The sequence below is a fragment of the Scyliorhinus canicula genome, chromosome 18, assembly GCF_902713615.1.
Source record: "Scyliorhinus canicula chromosome 18, sScyCan1.1, whole genome shotgun sequence".
Lineage (NCBI taxonomy): Eukaryota > Metazoa > Chordata > Chondrichthyes > Carcharhiniformes > Scyliorhinidae > Scyliorhinus > Scyliorhinus canicula.
The window spans coordinates 75678187-75697424 of NC_052163.1; the positions used below are offsets into that span (position 1 = coordinate 75678187).

General features: G+C 42.0%; 1 protein-coding gene across 1 annotated transcript in view; it reads left to right on the forward strand.

Moving 5' to 3' along the window:
* slc35e1 (solute carrier family 35 member E1) overlaps positions 1-18248 on the forward strand; it is a 56602-nt gene extending 38354 nt beyond the window's left edge. The window contains exons 4-6 of the mRNA XM_038776345.1: positions 2957-3082; positions 8972-9217; positions 12628-18248. Of these exons, the coding sequence (XP_038632273.1) occupies positions 2957-3082; positions 8972-9217; positions 12628-12870 (615 nt within the window). The 3' untranslated portion in view covers positions 12871-18248. The remainder of the gene's footprint in view (positions 1-2956; positions 3083-8971; positions 9218-12627) is intronic.
* Positions 18249-19238: the final 990 nt, after the last annotated feature.

Consider the following 19238-nt stretch of genomic DNA (forward strand, 5'->3'; position numbering starts at 1 on the left):
ACTCACAACATCAGTGGATTTCTCATCAAGTCCCCCCAGCCTGTGTGTTCCCCCAGATGCTTGTCATGCTGTGAGCCAACTGGCCTCACTGGAACTCTGACCTCCACACGAGGGCCCCCAAACTCCACTCTTGAGGTACGCACTCCAATATCTTCTCCCAAAGAAGGCTCACCCTCAGATGTCTGTACAAAGGATCCACATCCGGGATTTTAATCTCTCCCCTCAGAACTCCTCTTCTGTCCTCGATTACCACATGCATCCAAGCCTCCGTGCAATCTCCCAGGCACCTAGCCATGCCAGCAGAGCACCACTACCACAGGCTATACCAAATTGACACCAACCCCAGGACCACCCTAGACATCTGGCCACTCGCCAGCCAACTTTATCAGGTCCACACCCCGCAGACCTATTTTCAACTAGGAGCCTCTTTCTCTGCTCCTAACCCCACCAAACAAAACCTTTTTCCAAATCTCTGCTCTCTCTTTCTTGAACCTCCTGGAGCACCCATGCCCCAATCCCTGGCCGCACTACAGCCCATGCGACCTGCCTCCTGAATCCCCACACCATCCTGCCTACACTGGCAGTCACCGTGAAAAGTGTCCTGCTTCTGGGTGACCTGGTCCCAGACTGAAAACAACATATTCTGCTTTTCAGTGTGAGCTTCTGGTTGCTAAGCAATAGCATAGTTTTTCTAACCCCTGAAATTGGTTTAGTGTTGTATACCCTTAATTACAGTGCAGGCAAAGGATTTTTAAAAAATAAATTTGGAGTACCCAATCATTTTTTCCAATTGAGGGGCAATTTAGTGTGGCCAATCCACCTACCTTGCACATCTTTGGAATATGGGGCGAAACCCACGCAAACAGTGGGAGAATGCAAACTCCACAGAGCTGGAATCGAACCTCGGACCTTGGCGCCACCGTTGCTGCCCCAATGCAGGCAAAGTTTGAAGTTAAATTAAACTCAAGACATGCAGGTGCCTTTGTTTAACATGAAGCTAAACTAAAATTTAAAACCTTTCCTAGTACACATGTATAGAAACACAAATAAGCTTCAACTTGTACCTTATGCCTGACATATACAATGCAAATATAAATTACTTAAACTAACAATTATCTTCTGCACAATTCTCTCTACTTTGAATCTTTCAGATCTGTCTTTATTTTGTTGTTTGTGGGTGGCATCTATTTGGGATGGATATCAGAGTATTTCATAAAAGATGCACCCATTGCAGGATTGTGCCTTTGTTGTTCATTGTCCCTCTACCTAAACAGTGTTCCCTAACATTGAAACATGGTGCAGTTAGATAGGTGCTCAACCATAACAGCAGCACCTTGCATTTATATAACACTGAAAACATTGTAAAAATATCCCAAGATGCTATGCATGAGCTTATTGATGAAAATGTGATACTGAAATACATGAGATGTTGAAACGATTGGTCACAGAGGTAAGTTTTTAGGAATGTTTTAAATGGGAAAAGTGAAGTAGAGAGGTCGAGAGCGTTGAGGGAGAGAATTTCAGAGTGGTGGGATAATGAATAATCAGAATGTGCAAGAGCCAGAATTTAAAGGAGCCCAGAGATCTAGGAGGGTTATAGGGCTTGGTGGATGCTATTAGAGCATAGCAGCAACGATTAGAGATGGGAAGGAGTTTGGCCATGGATGGATTGGTGAACTGAGGATTTTAAAATTGAGATGTTGGCAAACCAGGAGCAGGGGTGCTGGGCAAGTGAAATTTGGTGCGAGTTAGGATACTAGGATTTTTGCATGCGCTCAAGTTTACAGCGGGTGCATGAGAGTAAATTCAGTACATGCCATAGTTAGGTCCTCTTTATTGATTTCATATGAATTATCTGGGCATATTCCTGATCTATGATAAATAACAGTATCTTGGTGAAGATGCTTCAACAAAAAATTCTGATTTGGCCTATCTTGCGTTGAAATAGAGGAATTTATTACGGTTTTCAAATTAATTGTGTGAAAATTTGGACGGTATGTCACCATTGTCCTTGAAAGTTGTCCCTATCTTATGGGAAACTCTTTGGTCTCTGCCCAGATTTTCTTGTTGGAGAACTTTGGACACTCCACATTACACCATGAACTATTATTTGATTATGGTCAATTATGATCTGATCAGCATGTTATAATGCACGATCGGAGAACCATAAATGGGAATGCTGGTCTGAAGCCAGCTTGCAGTGCCCTGAAAATACTTATAATGGTATTTTGTCAGATATCCGACTCCCAAATGATGGTTCAACGTTGTGTTAGGGTATACTGAATAAACCAGTAAAATGCACCCAGTAAAAGAGCAACATACTGCAGATGTTGGAAATATGAAATAAACAAACAGTGCTATTGAAAGATGCTGCCAGATACGGAGTATTTCCTGCTTTTTTGATAAAATTAGATTCTATTAGTGCACATCAAAACCGGTAAATTAGGTTCAAACATTTATATTCTTGATTTTGATATGCGAATTAGAGCATATAGCGTAGATAACACCTATGCATTCAATATGTGAATACTGGATCTGGATAGTGCCCATCTTCCAAACAAATATATTCACCTTCTGTCCTAATCAACATAATACCCAGGTTCATAGGGGTTAAACACCTGGGTAGGCAATTTGGCATTTTGAGTCTGCCGTGCCATTCAATAAGATCATGGCTGATCTGATTGTGGTCTCAACTCCACCTTCCTGTTGGCCTCATAACCTTTGACACCCTTGACTTTTAAAAATCAAACTCACTCAATCTTGAATAAATTCAATGACTCAGCCGCCGCTGCTTTCTGGAGAAGAGAATTCCACAGAATAACAACCCTCTTAGGAGAAAATAAAATCTCTTCATCCCTCTCATGAGACCTTATTTTTAACTTGTATCCTCTAGTTCTAATCTCTCCCAGAAGAGGAAACCTACTGCTCATATCTTTGTCCTTTACTCTGCCTGTAGGTGCTGAGGGATACACGGATGCATCATCTCCGACTCCTCTATATCCTTGGATGTTATGCTGTCATCTTTATGGTTCCAACTTGGGTCCTTGTCGATGTCTCTGCATTTTTTGTAAACAGCTCAGTAGTGAGTGATCGTCAATATTGATACTTTTTAAAATTCATTTACAGGATGTGGGTGTCACTGGCAAGGCCAGCATTTATTGACTATCTCTAAACTGAGTGGCTTGCTAATAGGTCATTTCAGAGGGCGTTTAAGAGTCAACCATTTTGCTATGGGTCTGGAGTCACATATAGGCCAGACCGGGTAAGAAGTCCTTCCTTAAAGGACATCAGTGAACCAGATGGGTTTTTAACAACAATTTTGGTGTCATGGTTACCATTACCCATCCTAGCTCCTTGTGCCATATATATTGAATTTAAATTCCTCCGCATTCATGATTAATTAGTCCCAGCTTCTGCATTGCTAGTCTAGGAACATAATGCAAGTTTCTTTTTAATTCTCTTATGACTTATTTGTAACTCCTTGTTTTGGTCAAAAGTTGGAACAACATCTCCTCTGGCCCCATCAACTTTTTTCATAATCTTAAAGTTTAAACTAATGTGGCAGGGGGATGGGAACCGATGCAGTATGTTGGAAGGTAGTAAAACAGGGACAGAAGCAAAAGGAAGTAAGGGGAAAAGTGCAAGGCAGAGAAGACATAGTCAGAAATCTAAAAGGGCGACAGTACAAGGTACAGTGACTGAGGGGAGCACAGTGAATAGGCCCAGCAATAACAAAAGGAATAAAACTGGAGATGTTAAGATTCAAAACAGGTAAAAAAAACCAACATAAGTGTACTTTACCTGAATGCTCGTAGTATTCGGAATAAAGTAAATGAGTTGATGGCACAAATCATCGTAAATGACTATGATTTAGTGGCCATTACTGAAACATGGTTAAAGGATGGTCACGACTGGGAGTTAAATATCCGAGGGTATCAAACTATTCGGAAGGACAGAGTGGATGGTAAGGGAGGTGGTGTTGCTCTGTTATTTAAGGATGACATCCGGGCAATAGTAAGGGATGACATCGGTGCTATGGGGGATAAGGTTGAATCCATTTGGGTGGAAATCAGGAATAGTAAGGCGAAAAAGTCACTGATAGGAGTAGTCTATCGGCCACCAAATAGTAACGATATGGTGGGGCAGGCAATAAACAAAGAAATAACTGATGCATGTAGAAATGGTACAGCAGTTATCATGGGGGATTTTAATCTACATGTCGATTGGTTTAACCAGGTCGGTCAAGGCAACCTTGAGGAGGAGTTTATAGAATGTATCTGCGATAGATTCCTAGAACAGTATGTAATGGAACCTACGAGGGAACAAGCGGTCCTAGATCTTGTCCTGTGTAATGAGACAGGATTGATTCATGATCTCATAGTTAGGGATCCTCTCGGAAGGAGCGATCACAATATGGTGGAATTTAAAATACAGATGGAGGGTGAGAAAGTAAAATCAAATACTAGTGTTTTGTGTTTAAACAAAGGAGATTACAAGGGGATGAGAGAAGAACTAGCTAAGGTAGACTGGGAGCTAAGACTTTATGGTGGAACAGTTGAGGAACAGTGGAGAACCTTCCAAGCGATTTTTCACAGTGCTCAGCAAAGGTTTATACCAACAAAAAGGAAGGACGGTAGAAAGAGGGAAAATCGACCGTGGATATCTAAGGAAATAAGGGAGAGTATCAAATTGAAGGAAAAAGCATATAAAGTGGCAAAGATTTCTGGGAGATTAGAGGACTGGGAAATCTTTAGGGGGCAACAGAAAGCTACTAAAAAAGCTATAAAGAAGAGTAAGATAGAGTATGAGAGTAAACTTGCTCAGAATATAAAAACAGACAGTAAAAGTTTTTACAAATATATAAAACAAAAAAGAGTGGCTAAGGTAAATATTCGTCCTTTAGAGGATGAGAAGGGAGTTTTAATAATGGGAAATGAGGAAATGGCTGAGGAACTGAACAGGTTTTTTGGGTCGGTCTTCACAGTGGAAGACACAAATAACATGCCAGCGACTGATAGAAATGAGGCTATGACAGGTGAGGACCTTGAGAGGATTGTTATCACTAAGGAGGTAGTGATGGGCAAGCTAATGGGGCTAAAGGTAGATAAGTCTCCTGGCCCTGATGGAATGCATCCCAGAGTGCTAAAAGAGATGGCTAGGGAAATTGCAGATGCACTAGTGATAATTTACCGAAATTCACTAGACTCTGGGGTGGTCCCGGTGGATTGGAAATTAGCAAACGTGACGCCACTGTTTAAAAAAGGAGGTAGGCAGAAAGCAGGAAATTATAGGCCAGTGAGCTTAACTTCGGTAGTAGGGAGGATGCTGGAATCTATCATCAAGGAGGAAACAGCGAGGCATCTGGATAAAAATTGTCCCATTGGGCAGACGCAGCATGGGTTCATAAAGGGCAGGTCATGCCTAACGAATTTAGTGGACTTTATTGAGGACATTACCAGTGCAGTAGATAATGGGGAGCCGATGGATGTGGTCTATCTGGATTTCCAGAAAGCCTTTGACAAGGTGCCACACAAAAGGTTGCTGCATAAGATAAAGATGCATGGCATTAAGGGTAAAGTAGTAGCATGGATAGAGGATTGGTTAATTAATAGAAAGCAAAGAGTGGGGATTAATGGGTGTTTCTCTGGTTGGCAATCAGTAGCTAGTGGTGTCCCTCAGGGATCCGTGTTGGGCCCACAATTGTTCACAATTTACATAGATGATTTTGAGTTGGGGACCAAGGGCAATGTGTCCAAGTTTGCAGATGACACTAAGATGAGTGGTAAAGCGAAAAGTGCAGAGGATACTGGAAGTCTGCAGAGGGATTTGGATAGGTTAAGTGAATGGGCTAGGGTCTGGCAGATGGAATACAATGTTGACAAATGTTAGGTTATCCATTTTGGTAGGAATAACAGCAAACGGGATTATTATTTAAACAATAAAATATTAAAGCATGCCGCTGTGCAGAGAGACTTGGGTGTGCTAGTGCATGAGTCACAGAAGGTTGGTTTACAGGTGCAACAGGTGATTAAGAAGGCAAATGGAATTTTGTCCTTCATTGCTAGAGGGATGGAGTTTAAGACTAGGGAGATTATGTTGCAATTGTATAAGGTGTTAGTGAGGCCACACCTGGAGTATTGTGTTCAGTTTTGGTCTCCTTACTTGAGAAAGGACGTACTGGCACTGGAGGGTGTGCAGAGGAGATTCACTAGGTTAATCCCAGAGCTGAAGGGGTTGGATTATGAGGAGAGGTTGAGTAGATTGGGACTGTACTCATTGGAATTTAGAAGGATGAGGGGGGATCTTATAGAAACATTTAAAATTATGAAGGGAATAAATAGGATAGATGCGGGAAGGTTGTTTCCACTGGCGGGTGAAAGCAGAACTAGGGGACATAGCCTCAAAATAAGGGGAAGTAGATTTAGGACTGAATTTAGGAGGAACTTCTTCACCCAAAGGGTTGTGAATCTATGGAATTCCTTGACCAGTGAAGCAGTTGAGGCTCCTTCATTACATGTTTTTAAGGTAAAGATAGATAGTTTTTTGAAGAATAAAGGGATTAAGGGTTATGGTGTTCGGGCCGGAAAGTGGAGCTGAGTCCACAAAAGATCAGCCATGATCTCATTGAATGGCAGAGCAGGCTCGAGGGGCCAGATGGTCTACTCCTGCTCCTAGTTCTTATGTTCCTCTATTACATCATCATCGTTTGTAGAGAAAAGAACCCCAGTCTGTTCAACTTATCCTGATGAGTGTAGCCCTTCAGTTTTATTTTTCCAATAGCATCCGGAATTATATCTTGCACCTCCTTGATTGCCTTTTTAAAAATAATACGGAGCCAAGTAGCCAATAGGATCATAAATCACGACTGTGCAGAAGCAGTGGTTAGCACTGCTGCCTCACGGCGCCGAGGTCCCGGCTCTGGGTCACTCTGTGTGGAGTTTGCACATTCTCCCCGTGCTTGCGTGGGTTTTGCCCCCACAATCCAAAGATGTGCAGGCTAGGTGGATTGACCATGCTGAATTGCCCCCTTAATTGGAAAAAATTAATTGGGTACTCTAAATTTATTTTAAAAAAGAAATGAACCTTTATTTCTTTTTTTCTTGGCCTTTTTAATCTGCATCACTATTTTATGGTTTTTGTATCTGCACTCCCAGATGCCGCTATGTCTCAAACAAATTGATAATTTGTTTTCCAAAGGAGTATGTGGACTCCTTGTTCCTCCTAATAATATGTGCCACTGAGCACTTGTACATTAAAGCTTATTTGCCAATTAAATGTCAATTCTTCAAGTTTATTCACTTTCTATATTTCATCACAGCTCTTCTCTATTAATTTTACCCCAATTTAACATCCTCAACTTTTGAAGTTGTACCTCAAGACCCAAGTCTATTATTTATGTAAATGATGAACATCAGCGGTCCCAGAACCCATCCTTGTGGAACATCATTTCTCACCTCTTGCCACCCATAATTTCTGTTTTATGTTTTGTAGCCGAATTTCTATCCATTTCACTACTTGTCCCCTGATTTCACATCTACTGATCTTGGTCATGAGATAGTTATGCAGTACTTTATTGGTACAGCATTACCCTGGTTTATCCTTTCTCTTGCCCTTTCCAAGAATTCAGGTTTGTCAAATATGATCTTCCCTTTTGAGATGCACTTTTAATATATTACCAATTTCTAGGTGTTTTTCAGTTGCATCTTTGTGAGTGAGGATTCCATTATCTTTCCTACCGCAAACGTAAAGGAAAATCTATAATTCCCTGGACGTATTCTATCTCCTTTTTTAAATATTGGAACTACTCAGTTTGCCAATCCTCTGGCACTATTCCCTTTTCTTTCTTTCTTTTTAAATTTAGATTACCCAATTATTTTTTCCAATTCGGGGGCAAATTAGCGTGGCCAATCCACCTACTCTGCACATTTTTAGGTTGTGGGGGAAAAACCCACGCAGACACGGGGAGAATGTGCAAACTCCACACGGACAGTGACCCAGAGCTGGGATCGAACCTGTGCTAACCACTAGACCACCGTGCTGCCCTTCTATTCCCTTTTCTAATGATTTTTTTATACAATAGCCTCTGCTATCTCTCTGCAGATGCAATTCATTTGGACCAGGGTTTTATCCTCTGTTTAGTTTATCATTCAGCTCTTCTCTTTCCATCTTAAATGTTATATTCACCATATTAATCTCCCTGGTATGTACTGAGGCAAAGTAACTATTTAATGTTCCTGCTGCTTCACTGGCATTACCTGTGAGTTTATGGTGTGTCATAATAATAATTTTTATTGTCACAAGTAGGCTTACATTCACACTGCAATTAAGTTACTGTGAAAAGCCTCTAGTCACCACATTCTGGCGCCTGTTCGGGTATACAGAGGGAGAATTCAGAATATCCAATTCAGCTGACAGCACGTCTTTCGGGACTTGTGGGAGGAAACTGGAGCACCCGGAGGAAACCCACGCAGACACAGGGAGAGTGTGCAGACTCCACGTGATCCAAGCCGGGAATCAAACCCGGGACCCTGGAGCTGTGAACCAACAGTTCTACCCACTGTGCTACCTTACTGCCTCATTTCCCTATCCCAATTTTTCTTTTGACATTTGTGTGTTTGTGGAGTATGTCACCACTTTTATATTCCTTGGTAATTTGAACTAGTTGCTTTTCTAATATTCCTAATTGCTTCTCTAATCGTTTTGTAATTCTCTTTTGCCACACTGTCCCATTGTCTGTCTTACCTTACTCATCGATGGTGTGTCTTTCCTCACTAATTTGTTCTTGCTTTGTAATGAGATGTATTTCTCCTGTACTTCCTTGATCACTGTTTTTGTGTGGCCATAGACGGAGAGGGGAAAGGTCAAAGATACATTTTTAAAAATAAACCTTATAACACACTTCTTGTTTTTTTTTGCATGATTCATATTGACACGTGTACCGTGCCACTGAGCTGGTGCTTGTCTCTTTCAGACAGATGTCTCCCACGGGTACTGGACACTTATACTGTTGCTCATCAGTGGCTTCTGTAACTTTGCTCAGAACATGGTTGCCTTTAGTATCCTGAACCTCATCAGTCCACTCAGCTACTCTGTGGCCAATGCCACCAAGAGAATCATGGTGATTTCAGTATCGCTCATCATGCTGCAGAACCCAGTCACGTCCACCAATGTCATGGGGATGATGACGGCCATTGTCGGGGTATTTGCCTATAACAAGGTCAGTCTGCCTTTTTCCTAAATGAGACACTGCTTTAATGTACTGTTCCTTCATGCTGATGGTTTATACTGAGATGCAACTCCCAGCTGACCTCTAGTCTGTTGCCACGATACATTGTCATACCCTTACTTGCAAATGAGACCAACTGTTTTTATACACACAATGGACAAGGAATGCTGTATGGATTGAGGTACTTTATGTTGAAAGGAAATGTTGCATTTTGGTCGAGACACTCAGCGCAGGGAGGGAATGCCATGTTTGTATTGAGACACCTGGGTTGGGGAATATTGTGTTTGCATTGTGACACCTGAGTCAGGGAATAGCGTGTTTGTACTGAGACACCCAGGTCGGGGAATGGCGTGTTTGTATTGAGACACCGGGTCGGGGAACGTCGTGTTTGCATTGATACACCTGGATGAGGGACTGTTGTGTTTGTATTGAGACACGCTGGTCGGAGAATGTCGTGTTTCTATTGAGATACCCGGGTCAGGGAATGTCGTGTTTGTATTGAGACACGCTGGTCGGGGAATGTTGTGTTTGTATTGAGGCACCCGTGTCGCGGAATGTCGTGTTTGTGTTGAGACACTGGGTCAGGGAATGTCGTGTTTGTATTGAGATACCCGGGTCGGGGAATGTCGTGTTTGTATTGAGATACCCGTGTCGGAGAATGTTGTGTTTGTATTGAGACACGCTGGTCGGGGAATGTTGTGTTTGTGTTGAGACACTGGGTCGGGGAACGTCGTGTTTGTATTAAGACACACGGATCAGGGAATGTCATGTTTGTATTGAGACCCCTGGGTCGAGGAATGCCATGTTTGTATTGAGACACCCGTGTCGGGGAATGTCGTGTTTGTATTGAGACACCCGTGTCGGGGAATGTCGTGTTTGTATTGAGACACCCGTGTCGGGGAATGTCGTGTTTGTATTGAGACACCCGTGTCGGGGAATGTCGTGTTTGTATTGAGACACCCGTGTCGGGGAATGTCGTGTCTGTATTGAGACACCCGTGTCGGGGAATGTCGTGTCTGTATTGAGACCCCTGGGTCGAGGAATATCGTGTTTGTATTGAGACACCCGTGTCGGGGAACGTCGTGTTTGTATTGAGACACCCGTGTCGGGGAACGTCGTGTTTGTATTGAGACACCCGTGTCGGGGAATGTCGTGTTTGTATTGAGACCCCTGGGTCGAGGAATGTCGTGTTTGTATTGAGACACCCGTGTCGGGGAATATCGTGTTTGTATTGAGATACCCGTGTCGGGGAATGTCGTGTTTGTATTGAGATACCCGTGTCGGAGAATGTTGTGTTTGTATTGAGACACGCTGGTCGGGGAATGTTGTGTTTGTATTGAGACGCCCGTGTCGGGGAATGTTGTGTTTGTGTTGAGACACTGGGTCGGGGAACGTCGTGTTTGTATTAAGACACACGATCAAGGAATGTCGTGTTTGTATTGAGACCCCTGGGTCGAGGAATGTCGTGTTTGTATTGAGACACCCGTGTCGGGGAATGTCGTGTTTGTATTGAGACACCCGTGTCGGGGAATATCGTGTTTGTATTGAGACACCCGTGTCGGGGAATGTCGTGTCTGTATTGAGACACCCGTGTCGGGGAATGTCGTGTTTGTATTGAGACACCCGTGTCGGGGAATGTCGTGTTTGTATTGAGACACCCGTGTCGGGGAATGTCGTGTTTGTATTGAGACACCCGTGTCGGGGAATGTCGTGTTTGTATTGAGACACCCGTGTCGGGGAATGTCGTGTTTGTATTGAGACCCCTGGGTCGAGGAATGTCGTGTTTGTATTGAGACACCCGTGTCGGGGAATGTCGTGTTTGTATTGAGATACCCGTGTCGGAGAATGTTGTGTTTGTATTGAGACACGCTGGTCGGGGAATGTTGTGTTTGTATTGAGACGCCCGTGTCGGGGAATGTTGTGTTTGTGTTGAGACACTGGGTCGGGGAACGTCGTGTTTGTATTAAGACACACGGATCAAGGAATGTCGTGTTTGTATTGAGACCCCTGGGTCGAGGAATGTCATGTTTGTATTGAGACACCCGTGTCGGGGAATGTCGTGTTTGTATTGAGACACCCGTGTCGGGGAATGTCGTGTTTGTATTGAGACACCCGTGTCGGGGAATGTCGTGTTTGTATTGAGACCCCTGGGTCGAGGAATGTCGTGTTTGTATTGAGACACCCGTGTCGGGGAATGTCGTGTCTGTATTGAGACACCCGTGTCGGGGAATGTCGTGTTTGTATTGAGACACCCGTGTCAGGGAATATCGTGTTTGTATTGAGACACCCGTGTCGGGGAATGTCGTGTCTGTATTGAGACACCCGTGTCGGGGAATGTCGTGTTTGTATTGAGACCCCTGGGTCGAGGAATATCGTGTTTGTATTGAGACACCCGTGTCGGGGAACGTCGTGTTTGTATTGAGACACCCGTGTCGGGGAATGTCGTGTTTGTATTGAGACACCCGTGTCGGGGAATGTCGTGTCTGTATTGAGACACCCGTTTCGGGGAATGTCGTGTTTGTATTGAGACCCCTGGGTCGAGGAATATCGTGTTTGTATTGAGACACCCGTGTCGGGGAATGTCGTGTTTGTATTGAGACACCCTTGTCGGAGAATGTTGTGTTTGTATTGAGACACCCGTGTCGGGGAATGTCGTGTCTGTATTGAGACACCCGTGTCGGGGAATGTCGTGTTTGTATTGAGACACCCGTGTCGGGGAATATCGTGTTTGTATTGAGACACCCGTGTCGGGGAACGTCGTGTTTGTATTGAGACCCCTGGGTCGAGGAATGTCGTGTTTGTATTGAGACACCCGTGTCGGGGAATGTTTTGTTTGTGTTGAGATACTGGGTCGGGGAATGTCGTGTTTGTATTAAGACACACGGGTCAGGGAATGTTGTGTTGGTAATGAGACACCTGATGGAGTCCAACGTCTTGTTCAAAGTTCAAAGATGTGCAGGTTAGGTGGATTGGCTATGCTTAAATTGTCCCTTAGTATCCAAAAGGTTAGTGTTTTTTAAAATTAAATTTAGAATACCCAATCTTTTTTTTCAATTAAGGGGCAATTTAGTGTGGCCAATCCACCTAGCGTGCACATCTTTGGGTTGTGGGGGCGAAACTCATGCAAACACGGGGGGAATGTGCAAACTCCACACGGACAGTGACCCAGAGCCGGTATCGAACCTGGAACCTCGGCGGCGGGCAGCAGGGCTAACCCACTGCGCCACCATGCTGCCGTATCCAAAAGATTAGTTGGGGTTACGGGAATAGGGAGGAGGCATGAGCCTAGGTAGATTGCTTTTTCAGCGGGTCATTGCAGACTCAATAGGCCGAATGGCTTCCTGCACTGTCGGGCTTCTATGAAATGATTCCCACTTATTTCTTGTGTCTTTCTAAAACAGGCTAAATATGATGCCAACCAAGAAGCCAAGAGAAAGTTGCTTCCAGTCACCTCCGGGGACCTTATGTCTCTCAGTCCGCATCAAGAACTGTCTGTTGATCAGAAGCAGCAGATGAATGGAAGTGTGCTGTACCCTCAGTACACAGATTACCAGTATGGACGGAATGGCCTGCTGGCCGAACAGTTGCAGTACAGCCGGCAGAGCTCTGGAACCACCTACGTTTCTAACCGATTCGACATCTAAACGCGTGACCAGAACTATCCAACTTCAAAACTTAACTTATTCTGCATACAATCGGAAACTCCCGGTTAGCCAATAGATTTTAGCAAGAAGTCTCGGTCTGAGGCCCTATATTTTTTTTTATTTTAAGGTTATTGAAAGAACACTGAAACTCCGACTTGATGGAAGATGCATTTTGCACCTTGGGTGTTGTTTTGTGTGTGCATGTGTGTGAGAGGCATTCACTCTGTCCAGAAATTGTTTGGGGTGGGGGGAAGAGGACATGAAATGGTCGACCAGTGTGAGGTGATTTTTTTTCAGAGAGTAAGCATTCTTAAAATGATGCATTAAAGATATTGAAACCATAAATCCAACCCATCTAGCCCAATATTGAATAGAACTCCATCCTTGTCCCTGCGTGTGACAGAGTTGGAAGTGAGTGCACCACATGTTATGAATCATTTCAGAAGGCTGTGTGCCATCTTTGTCTAATGGGACAATTCATCCATTATTTGAAGAACGGGGGCTGCATTTATCTTTTCTGAATGACAGTCTTTTTAGGCAGAAAGCTAATTATTTGACTGTGATTGATGAATTAAAGAGTATTGATCAAATGATTCAAATAGTTGCTATAACGTAATGTAAATATGAAGCACCCATGAGTTTTCCATTGTGTTGGCAGGAGGGAAGTCACATCACCTCGAAGTTGAGGCGTACCAGCACAGCATGCATGACTCAAAACCCCAATTTTTGTTTGTAAACAAACATTCCCTGGTCACTTCAGATTTAATTTGAATTTAAACAAGTTTCTTGGTGCCTCCTGTCTTGATGGACTCCATTCTGATTACACAAAATGTAAATAATCCAGTTTAGCATCCCATAGTAACTCTCAAGTTTCTGTGAGCCGTTAAAATTGAGATTCAGATATCCTTGTTATGTCCCCACGCAGTTCTGTTTATTTGAATCAAATGATACCATATTAGACTGGTTTAATGGTAGCACTCTTATCTCTGAAGTTTGTGGGAGAGTTCTCCCCACTGTTCTGGACAACTTTTATCCCTTAACCTGTGTCACCGAAAACAGATTATCAGGTCATTATCTCATTGCTATTTGCATACAGTAAGATTCCACATATTAATTGAAGCATTTCCTACATTACAACAATATCTACACTTTGCAATTAATTGATTGCAAAGTGCTTTGGGAGTTCCTGTGTTTGTGAAAAGCACTGGATAGCTAGATGTCGGTTCTTTCAGTTCAGTCAGTTTTGATAGTATTACAAAGTTAGTATTTGTATTGGTGGAGCAAGTGGTGAGATGTCAGATCCAAAGTTAGCGCAAATCCACTATACAGTAATATACAAGCTGCAAAGTGGGAATAATTGTAAGCATTCAATCTCTTCTACATACCTATGAAGAATTTAACAAACTTTGAAATGCGGAAACCTAAAATAAAAACAAGAATTGTCAGAAAAACACACTGCAAATCAGCCAGCATCTGTGAAGAAGAAAGATACACTTGCTGTTTTGGTGGGTACCTTCTCATGTAAGATATATATGGAACATGAACCTGCTGTTTCTCTTCACAGATGTAGGCCGAGCCACTGTATTTCCAGTTTTTATTCCAGGCAATTCTGTGCTGTTCATGATTTCCCCAGAAATCAGTTTCTTTCGAATCACACCTGCTTTCCTGTATTCCCCAAGAATCAGTTCATTCTGAATTGCTGTATGCCTAACAAATCTAGTATCTGTTGGGAACATTATTACAACATTAACAATCAAAATTGCTTAACAAAAGAAACTGGTAAACTGTAAATGCCAGAATGCTCAAATATTAGTGTCAGTTGGCCATGTTTCTGACCTTGTTGGAAGTGAGCAGTGATCAAAAGCGACAGCACTATTATTAATGAGTGGTATGGGGCGGCATGTGGCACAGTGGATAGCACTGGGACTGTGGCACTGAGGACCCGGGTTCGAATCCCGGCCCTGGGTCACTGTCCGTGTGGAGTTTGCACATTCTCCCCATGTCTGCGTGGGTTTCACACCCACGACCCAAAGATGTGCAGGGTAGGTGGATTGGCCACGCTAAATTGCCCCTTAATTGGAAAAACAAAATTGGGTACTCTAAATTTAATTTTTTTTTTAATTGAGTGGTAAATGGTGGTACCAATGCCACTGGTTAAATGGAATTGTTTTCTGTATTCACTCATCATACAGTCTTGTTGCGCTTGTTTGTTCATTGCTTTTTGTTTTTATTTTCTGTTGGGATTAGCTATCTCATTTTATCTTTCTGTCTATCCTATCTTTTTCTGACTTGCAGGTTTCTCTCTCTCATGTCTCTCTATACTTTTTTTCTCTCGCTCACACATTGAATCACAAATTATTGCTGGTTTTAAATATCCCCTCCCCCAAAAGAATTTCCCATTTTCCTTACTTTAATGTTCATCCTGACTGGTGATCCGTGCAGTGCCTGGATGCATTTCTTAGCTAAATCTCATCATTCTGATGTATTGCAAAATTCTGAATGCTATAAGTAGGAGAGATCTTAACATTTTAATGCTTATAGTTGTTAATTGAAATTGATCGGTGAGCAGTTATCTTCTCTAAAAACTTCACCAGTCACAGTCTGAATGAAGATGGTTGGTCTGACTTGCTGTGTAACTAAGATGTTCAGGGAAATTCTGTTTAATGTCTCTTGCTGTACCTGTTTTGACAGTGTTTTAATCATGTTAATGGAAAGAAATTCATTTTGTTTCATTGCCATAGTGATCAAGTCCATTGCCTATATGTCTGCTGCAAATATTCAAATGGCAGGGAATATTTGAAATAAGGCCCAAGTTTTCACACTCCACTCACTAGAATTCTTCTAGCTGGCAACTGGTAATCTTTCTTCACTGTAAATGTAAAGATTAACTACAATTTTGAGTGTTATAGGGGCTGATTTAATTAAGCCTTTTGATTGGTAAAGATTCCTGCTCTTAAATTGAATAAACACACTGCCCCCAACCAGCTTCTTCCAGGTTCAGTGAAAATTCTGTCTTTGTCTGTGCCTCATCAGAACTGTGCTGTGAATTTAAACTATGCAACCTATTCCTTACTGTAGGAACTTTTATTAGTATTTGTGCTGAGCAGGACCTTGCTGTGTGCTGATTGGCTACTACATTTCCAACATTTCAACAGTGACTACGCTTCACAAGTGCTTCATTTGCTATAAAAATGCAAGTTTTTCCTTTCAATGCAAAGGTTAATACATTGTACAGGTTAACCCACACCTTTCTTCAGGAGCCAGATCATGGCTGTACAGTGGCATTTAATACTTTCAATCATGACAATGTACTTATTTTCAATCAAAATCCATGTGCTCTAAATTTGTAAGCCTGTTCAGCGATCTTGATAGAGCAGACTTTAGTGAATGCTGGAGAAGTGATCATTCAATTCAGCAACTTTACCACCATCTGTGGAACAGCAAATGGAGTGAGGATAATCCGCGGTGTTCATGTCCTCACCAAGATTTAACTTGGGCAATCATGATTCCATATTTTCTGCCTCTCCCACACACAACTGTTTGATCAGCTTGAAATAACATTTAATGTGCTTTGGAGCATTTCTTTTGTAAATACTGTAGAAATTGGGGGCTAAATCTACCTCTTGAGGGTTTACTTTGGGTTGTACAGTGGTCACATATAGATGCCCATGAATGATATTCCTTACTTATATATCACTGGGGTGGACAGAGAACCAAACTCCAGTTTGCTCATGTTTGTAAAATGGGCAATTCTTGGATGGCAAAATCTTGTCACATATAGGAAATCAGGGTTTGCTTGTTTAATTGAACTCAAAAGTCATTGTGTGTTTTACAATCTTATGTAATCAGTAGAGAGCATGAACACCAAGTGACCAGATGTTGGCCAGATATTTTCAGGGGTTGCTGATAATGTCGGTGCAGACAGCTTGGTAACTCAAGAGGTTTAAGGTTGATGGTGGTTGGGCTATTGGTAAGTGCAGAGAGCTTGGGGTACATGGATAGAAGTTAAGAGTTACAGAAAGCTTGGTATCCCAAGAGAAGATAAGGTGCCATTTCCTCATTTTCACCTTCCCACTTAAAGGTTCACCTTTTTAATCAAACATCAGCGGAAAATGGAAATACCTTTTTTTTAAAAACAAGTCTTATATCTGTTTTTAGATGAAATCTTCAGCCTTTGCAGCAGAGGAAGTGTTACTATGCGATGTATCACTGTTCAAAGTTTCACTTGTTTTTTCACCTGTTGATATAAACTTCACAATAAGTGTGATTGTATCATTCTCTTATGTTACAATGAAAACTGCTTGACAACCGAAAAGTGAATTATGGAAATGAGCAAATTCAGTCCTGGGGCCTGGTTCAGGCTCAAAAGGATGGGACTAATGGAATGATGAGAGATTGAGAGGTGTTTTCCTCTTGTACCTTTTTCTGGCAGCTGTGTGGCTTTTATCTTAAAATATTTACCCAATTATACAGCACCACCTCCTGACAGAAAATTAATACTTGGCAAAGATGGCAAATAACTGCCTAAAAATAGGTTTCCCCTGGAGTGTATTCTATCTCGGTGGTTTGCTTTGTAACCACAATTACACATCAAAGTGTTAAACACTTCACCCAACCACATAAATATTTGATTTATTTAAGGATTTAGTTATTTTTTAAAATCCAAGAGTATCCAATTACTCTAAGTGGCTTTTTCTGGTGAAGAAACCTTTTTTGTTCAGAATCTTAATATAAAAGCAAAATAATGTAGCTGCTGGAAATTTAAAATAAGAACAGAAAATGCCGTAAACATTCGTCAGCATCTGAAAAGAGTGTTTCAGACCTGGAAACATTAATTCTGTCTCCCTCTCCTCAAATGCTGCCAAAACTACTGAGCGTTTCCAGCATTTTCTGTTTTTACATCTGCCCAACGAACAGCAGATGATAGGGGAAATTTCCTGGCATTAAATGAAATTCTCGTTCTGATTCCGATCTTTGCTTTCTGCAGCTGGCTGATTATTTAAGATAGCTTCTGACCACTATGCTCTGAGCACAAATAGGCAGTGGGACCTGTTTAAAACTGGATATCTTAAGGATTATTCCCCTTTTAAAACCTCTTGATCTTATTTAAGTGTAGCTCAGTGTGACACTGGTGTAGTTTCTATCATTTTTAAAATGTATATATAGATGTTTCCAGGTCCATGTATTAATGCCGGTTTCCGCACGCTGCAGTATTGTTTTCGAGCTCAGTGGTTGGAAGTCTGTGGAGGTGAATGTGTGTGTGCCAATGTTCATTAGTGTATCATGTCTATCTACAGAAGATTTTTAATTTCAAATACAAGTATTGATGGAAACAAAATGTGACATTTAAATTAATAAAGTGTAAAGAGAAGCCAGTACTATAATGGGTCTTTATTGAACAATCAGCCAGGGTTTAACCTAAAGCTACAGCGAGCAGTAAGTGGTGTCATGGGTACATTAGAGGGCCATTGGGTGGGATCCTCAAACAATGAGTACAATGACCCATTTGCTGAGATCTTGATTGCATTAGTCTAAATAATTCCTAGATTCAAACAGAACACTGATATTTACATACATACTTTTCTTGTATCTACAAGCATAATACCAGAACTGACAGGTTATAACACTCAGCAAAACAAAACAGATGGGGCTTCTATATCCACATCAAAGAATGCTGAAGGATGACCTGATAGAGGTCATAACTGTGAAAGGATTGACGTAGAAAAGATGTTTCTACTCGTGGAAGAATCCAAAACCAAAGATCATGGATATAAGGCAGCCATTCATAAATCAAATAAGGAATTCATGAGAAACTTCTTTGCCCAGAGTGTATTAGCCCTGTTGTTTTCACTCTTGAATCTTCAGATCTTGAACACGAAATTCAAGGCTGACACTCCAGTGCAACACTGAAGGAGTACTACACGGTTGAAGGTGCCATCTTTTGGATGAGATATTAAACCAAAGTCTTATCTGCTGCCTCCCAAGTGGAAATAAAAGGATGGCACTGTTCAAGGAAGAGCAGAGGGGTTGTCCTGAGTGTTCTGGCAAAACATTTATCTCCCAAATCAACATCATAAAAACTGATAATCATTTATAATCTTTATTAGTATCACAAGTAGGTTTACATTAACACTGCAATTAAGTTATTGTGAAAATCCCCTAGTCGCCACGGCGCCTGTTTGGGTACACAGGGAGAATTCAGATTGTCCAATTTACCTAACAGCCCGTCTTTTGGGACTTGTGGGCGGAAAACGGAGCACCTGGAGGAAACCCACGCAGACACTGGGAGAACATGCAGACATTAGCACAGACCCAAATTGTGAATCGAACCCGGGTCCCTGGCGCTGTGAAGCAACAGTGCTAACCAC